The following is a 7151-nucleotide window of genomic DNA, read 5'->3' as shown; positions in this document are numbered from 1 at the left end:
AAAAGGTGACACTTTAAAATATATTTAAATTACAGTAACCCAGAGGCTATGATCTAAAGTATCTTTTTAATGTTTCTATATAAAAAATAATGAGCGATTTACATGTCTTTCTAGTCAGAACCTCAGAAGTATATATAAAGGTGTGCTGTACAATATATAAACATTTACATCCAGTACAACCATAGTTTTCTCAACATTCCAAGGCCACATTGCTAAGTCATTTTATGCAGTTAAGTACAGGTACAAAGTCTCTGGACAGGAAGGTTCACATCAAACAAAGGACAACAAATTAGGTCACACCATTAAATGGTTGAACAGCATCTGGACAATGGTTATTTGTTGAAGAGCAGAAAAATAAACTATTTCAATTTTACTAAGTCATCTTGATATTTTCTGTAGTTATCATTCAACACTATTCTGTGATAAGAGTGCAGAAAACTGAAAGGATGCTTTATGGCATTTGTCAAGGGCATTAATCTACATAGGCTAACTCAAATATTAAATATTTTCACAGTAACATTCTACAATATTTGCACATATTTCCTACAGCAAGTTGGGTTTTTAATATGAGGGAGTGCAAACAATATACTTCAAACTCTATTTTCAGATGACAGCATTTAATCAGAGATGGTAAAGAAAACAAACACTTGATTCCATTTGCTGAGAAATGATCTGTTTGTTTCAGAAGCTTCACTCTAAATTCTTCTTCAGCAAACCCAAGTCAAAGGAATATGGAAGTGTTTTTTTTGAACTTCCTCTTCTGAACAGCACTTCCTCTGAGCTATGTTATAAGTTTTCAAAACTTGGGTGAACAAAGCAAAAAAAAAATGATGCTGTAAGGTTGGAAAACAACAACAAAACCTCTGCTGCATATGCACAAACCCATGCAAATTTGTGAGGGACTTCAGATTTAGAGTCATAAATCTTGCACAAGTTTTTTTTAAATAAAAGACTGATGTTCCAACATGATTTTCATTGGGCATCCTTGTATATGATACTGGCTGCCCATGAAGAATACCTGTTTGTAGAACTAACAGGTAACATTGCACTCTTCAAATTCCCACTTTTCTGTAACATCTGTAGTCCAGGAGGCACAGTTCTGCAACTCCTCCTACATTTGTTTCTCAGTGTGCTATCAGCTATCATTGCCCTCGTGATGGTCAGTCTGGGAAAAGGTGGGGAAGAAAGAGTGAATCGGCAACAAACCTTTCTGGGCGACCTGTGTGCGGGGAGTTACGTTATCAGCAGGTAGCTAGCATGCTAGAAAGCCAGTTGTCACTGGTGTCACTTCGTTGTGATTAAATTAGATTAGCAGGCTCAACCCAGGAAGAACAGTAACTTCAGGACAAAATCAGCACCAAAGAGCACCAAGGTACCACGACAATAGTAGGTATACATCTTCAAAGAGAATTCCTGAGTTCAGTCCCAAAATTATGCAGGAAAGGATTACAGGAGTTTCCCCCACAAACACTGCACACTTGAAGAATTCACAGCACTACCAGTGTCCTGGCCATTTGCCCCTTTTGGCATTCTGAAGTATGCATGCCAGCAGGACCAGGGGGAAAAAAACCCTATATGACCAATCTGGGTTTCATTTTATACCTGTTGGAAGTAATGGCTCTTAAGCCTTCAAAATCTTGCCTGTAGTTGTTACTAACCAGTGACATCTTTAGCTGCTTTCCACAATAAATCTGGGAAGTTTGATGCAAGCAAGAAAAATGAAGAGAGAAATAGAATTCTGAGTATAGGTGAGATTTGTACAGACAATCATTTCAGAAAAGCAATGGAAATTCCTTGTTGTCTCTGGGCAAGTGACACAGTTACATTCACTGCACAGCTACACATGCAAGTTGTCTCATGACAGTGAAAAAAGCAATAAAACTTAAGTGCCAGATTGGAAGCTGCTTTTGGTCTGGAGTAAAACTGATTAAAGGAAGAGTTCTTAATGTATCAAGGGAACAGGCAGGTTCATAATCAGATTCAGTGATTTTCTGAAATGTTGGGATATTATTCTGCAATAAGCCTTTACACGTTTTTTTCTTTTTATGAGGCTACATATTAAATAAGCGAGGGTTGTCAACTTCAGGCCAGCCTAGGTTTTTGGTCAGTTCCTCCAGGTTCCCTCGACTGCCAAAAGGGGGAAAGAGTGTTGGCAGTGTGACAGTTCTTAGGTCAAAGTTAACAATCTATTCTCACAGTACACACACTTATATTGTCACAGTGCTGGCTATGCGACTGGGAATTAGTTCTGACTTATCCCAAACCTTGAAGTAAAACACAACTCGCAAAACCCATTAATCAAACATTTTAGTAAGAAATGAATGCACACATTGCAGGCAAAGTTCTATTATAACATCTGCATTTGAGAAATTGTTGTCTGCACACAGGCAAAAAATAAGGGCTCAAGAAAGAAACCAGAGGGTGAAGGAAAGAAAAAGGAAGTTAAAAAAAAAAAAAACCCACGAGTAAATCTGCCAAGCTGGATCTGGGACCTGCTTTCCATAAGAGGAAAGGACTTTTAAAGAGTAGAAGGATTCTGCTACTGGAAGACCCCAGCACAGGATTTCTGAGAATACCTCCCTCCCTTCATGCTCCAATTGACCCCTTTAAAGGTTCCTAACTTTCTGACCTGGTTCTCAATGCAACAAGGCCACCATAGCCTTTAAGGGCTGTTGTGCTGGACAGATGTGAAATCCGCTTTTGCATGGCAGCAGCAGGTGTCCAGGTTGCCATGGCTTGTTGGATGATGTGAGCCCAGGAGGTAAATTATGCCATCATGGGTTTTTGTGCTGTGTGAACTGGCTATCTGTGTATCATTTTCAGGTAGCTGGAATCTCCCTGATGGGAAGGAAGGGGTGGCAAAGTCCACCTCCACCAGCACAGCTGTTCTAATGTAAACCTAGATCCAACCCATAGCAAAGAACAGAAAGTCTAGAAAAAAAAATGATACCTGGGAACAAGGCTAGAAACCTGGAAGAAAGTGGACTAATACAATATATGGGAAATTAAACTTTTAAACTACACCATGATTTAGCGTAATGTAGTTTTCTATAAGAAACAATCTCTGAAAGGATTTTATTCAGGGTACACATGGATCCACATATTCTCTTTTTGTTTTCTGTTTTCAATTAAACCAAGGAATAGTAGTTACCTTAGCTCAACTCAATGGAAGGCAAATCCACACAGAATTCTTTAAAACCCTAAGGATTTCATTTTTTACAGTCTGACATCTTTCCATCCTCACCCCAGTTACCTACCTGTCAGGGGTGCAAACTGTGCTCCACTGTTAACATTTCCCATTATCTTTATTTACACACATGCAGAAACAAGAGAGAAGTTTCATGGGTACTATTTAAAATTAGCAATTTTACATACAAACATGGAAAGCAAAATATAAGAGGCTTCTATTAATAGGCACAAGCAAGGACAATTTGTAAGAAGTTGACTTTGGTGGATTGATTCTAGTTTACTCTGCTTGCCAAGATTTAAGATCTTCAATTTTTAGGCAAAGCAGGAAATTTTCAAGTGTTTAGCCAGCATTAAGGGGGGAAAAAAACCAAACCCACACACACATACACAAATGCAACCAAACAACAGATGGGAGATTCTGACAAACAGCATGACAGAAAGCTTGAAAACATATGCACTCTCCGCGTGTTTAATTTCTAATATTAAAGTGTTCATTGAAAAAAAATTAAAAAGTTCAGGGCATAATTTCATAGCAATCCCAAAATCACTTATTTCTATGCAGTCTCACTGAAATTGATAGAACATTCTGTGGTGATTTCAAAAGCGCTCAATTTTCAAATTTAAGTTGGTATCGCATGTTAAGGTTGGCATCAGTAATTCAAACAAAATTCTTAAAGAGCAAAACAACCATCTATCAGACAATCTACAGTCCTGTTTATAGTTATTTTGCTGATATTGACGTATTTGGGGAGAGGGAGAAGAGTTTTGTGAAAAACGCCTTTGGGGTATCTTTGCTTCCTGACTTCACTGAGCCAAGAGAACCAAGCCCACCCAACTTCTTGCTTGAGCAGTGAAAACTCAGAAGTATTCCCTATGTAAACATGCAGCATGCCTGAATAAACACTCGTTTTTAAACAAAACCCTTTTCTGTGGCAGTGGAAAATGCAGGAGAAGATTCAACAGGATACAGTAGATAACTTGGCACAAGAACAAGTACTGAGTCATGATTATACTAATAATAGGCATTAAACATTTTTGTTCATTAACACACAACACTATCAGAAAGCCTTAGCAGTGCAACATCAGGAGCAGCAGGACACCACCTTCAAAGGGGGGAAAAAAGGACAGCAGCTTCTGAAAAGAGTTTCTCATATGCAGTCCAAAAGGTCCTTCATGCAGCCTAATTACGATCAAATCAAATGTACTTTTCCAATCTGTCAATCACAGTGTCTGGAAAAAAGCAACAGTTTTGTGAAAAGAAAAACTGTTTCAATGACCACATTAGAAACCTGATTAAAATATGTTCTAAAAAAAGTTTGTCAGTCAAACCCGTTTGTCAGTCGAACCCGTTGCTTTTGTGACTCTACTTGCACTTGGTACCTTCCAAGGTCCAGGTGTTATTGTTTTCTTCACTGGAGATTGGCTCTCATATTTAAAAATTCCATCCTCTTTGGTTTTATCAGCTGGCTCCAAGTCATTGTCTGTGGATTTGTTTGGAACAGGCTCTTCTATTTCGAGTCTAGTGTGTTTATCTCCAGAAAGTAGGGAATTATCAGGAAGACCTGCCATTTTGATTTGATTAGAGCTTTTTGTTTTCTTGTCTTCCAATGCTTTCTTCCTAAGTTGATTAGTCTTAGAAAATGGAAGAGATTGCTCCCCTGGGTTGGTATGTGTTGTCTCTGAAGGGCATTTCTCATCCTTCCTAGATGTGTTTTGCTTTGTGATTTCTTTCATGGGCCCTAATTTCACTGTTTCATCTTTTAGCAGTACAGTAGTGTTTTTATCAGCAGCAGATGTTCTGCTTTGAATTTCTATGAACTCTTCATCTGTGGTCAGATTATCTTTACTTCTGTCTTTCTTTGGATATTTCTGGGGACTGGCAGATCTATCCCTCTTTTCCTTGGCAGGAACTTTTCCAGTATCTACATGCTCAGAGCTTCCCAGGTGCTTGTTTCCCTGCCTTCTGGGACTTTGTGGTTGATCTAAGCAATCCTTGTTTGTGTTCTTAAGGTTACCCTTTTTAGGGCTCTTGCATGCTGCTTGATTATGGCCTCTGAAAGTACTATTGCTCAACTTTTTGGGACTAGCTGATCTGCCTCTTCTGGTTGCATTGCCCATTGCTAACTGTGCAGTGCTATGCATCACCTTATTATTTGTACTGGAGGAATGGTCCCCTTTGTTCACATTTCTTTGCGTAGAAGTTGCATTCTTTACTTCCAAGTGGTTTTCCATTAAAGTGCTTTTCTTTTCAGGCACAGTGTTCCTCAGTTCTCCCAGTTTCTCAGACATCTGACCTTTCATTAAAGCTTCTTCTGATCCTGGCAAATGAGATGCTTCGTATGTGGAAGCAGGATGTGAGGATGAAGGTAGTGGTGTCTGTTCACCATTTGTTATACTTGAGGACATTGGATTAAAACTATCCAGTTCACCTACATCAAAACAAGGAAAGATATGCAGCTAAACAATAAGGGTGCATTAATATCTTAAAATTTTAATGCTAAGCTCTGGAGAAACATTAGAAAAATCACACTATAGGAAACAAACATATGTTTCTATATGGCCTGACAAAAATGGAAGATTACAGACTTTAAGCCATACATTCTTTTACTAATTGCTGTATCTAATACATACTGCATCCCATCTCTTTTGGTAACCCAGTCACTCCCCTTCACCACAAAATCTTTCAAGCTATTTTAACCTAAATCATCTTAGTCAATCCCATTCCCATTCATTCTACATAGCAATGCAAAGAACAGAAGCTTTCACCCCCTTGCAGCTGGCCATTTTATTCTCATCACATCTCCTGGACCTCTGTTATTTTACCTACCCATCAGCCCTGTTCCTACCTCTCAAAACCTCAGTGACATAGAGCCATTCTCAAGGTTTGCACCAGGCCACAAGTTTCTAGCTGAAATGGGCACCCGGGCTAAGCAAAGGGCAGCTGCCAAATGTTCAGCAGTTTTATTCACCCTGCTCACTTACACTGGTGTGGTGGGATGGAAGAAAATGGGACATGGCAGACATCCTCTTATTTACATTTTAAAGTTTCATCCAAGCCTGTAGAAAAAATTGTGTATGATGTATGCTAAGTGGGGTGGGTGAACAAAAAAGAGACAAAGCCTTAAAATGGTGTTGCACTATGCAAGGAAATGTAATTAAAAGATACAAAGCGCCTAGCACATTCCTTTCTAAGAAACAAATCGCATGACCAACTAGAATTTTCCAATAAGGCGCTGTGTCTCTAATTCAGATTAGAGACAAAACCCTTAACTATATTCTAATTTAAAAGGATGGCAAATAATACATTCGGCATTTTGTATTTTTTATCAAGTTTTTCTACATATTTCATCAACAAATAGGCTTTGCCACATTTTGTCATTTCCTGCATTTTGGTGATGCGCTCTCATGCTTTTGGAGAGAGGGTAGCCACAATCAAAAAAGATTTCCTTCAGATGTTCATTGTAGGACCAAAACTAGCACCAGCAATCTAAATCACAAACACAGGGATGTACTGGAATGACAACACCATCTTTTCTGGCACAGAAAGGGCTTGTGGCATCTGTAGTCCTGCATGGGGAATTTAAGGCTCTTAAAATAACTTTGTATTGGCCACAGCTACATTTATTGCAATTCATGTCAAAAGAAAACTGAAAACGGGAGAGTGAAAAAAACTATTATTCAAAGCAAATAAAAAGAGGTCAATCACAAGACATGCAGATTTACCAAGTCTTTAAGGAAAGACCAAGAAAAGCACTGAAAGCTTTAATGCTGCTCAAGTTTCACGTAGGAGCACAAACTGGAAGGAGCCAAACCTGAGGGAGGAAGAGAAAAAGCCCAGGACTACATACCAAAATTATAGCACACAGCAAAAAGATTTAATCAGAAATGTATGATTCACAAGCAGAGTGCAAGAGCGCTGACACAGTGAGAGTAATGCTTGAGTAACTGGAGAAATAAGAAGA

At 38.7% G+C, this 7151-nt stretch overlaps 1 protein-coding gene across 4 annotated transcripts in view; it reads right to left on the bottom strand.

The window, feature by feature from the left end:
- Positions 1–47: 47 nt before the first annotated feature.
- The window catches only part of MAGI3 (membrane associated guanylate kinase, WW and PDZ domain containing 3), a 265966-nt gene continuing 258862 nt past the window's right edge, over positions 48–7151 (bottom strand). For 3 of the 4 annotated variants that reach the window (XM_044447426.1, XM_044447410.1, XM_044447417.1), the window contains exon 21: positions 48–5618. In XM_044447426.1, the coding sequence (XP_044303361.1) occupies positions 4513–5618 (1106 nt within the window). In that variant the 3' untranslated portion in view covers positions 48–4512. Of the gene's footprint in view, positions 5619–6912; positions 7002–7151 lie in introns of all 4 variants that reach the window. The other variant, XM_044447434.1, reaches the window with a different exon arrangement.

This window comes from Varanus komodoensis, unplaced genomic scaffold (assembly GCF_004798865.1).
Source record: "Varanus komodoensis strain SLA01 unplaced genomic scaffold, ASM479886v1 scaffold1, whole genome shotgun sequence".
Taxonomy (NCBI): Eukaryota; Metazoa; Chordata; class Lepidosauria; order Squamata; family Varanidae; genus Varanus; species Varanus komodoensis.
Note: the sequence above shows the minus strand (reverse complement) of the source record. Positions and strands in the feature narration are given on the sequence as shown.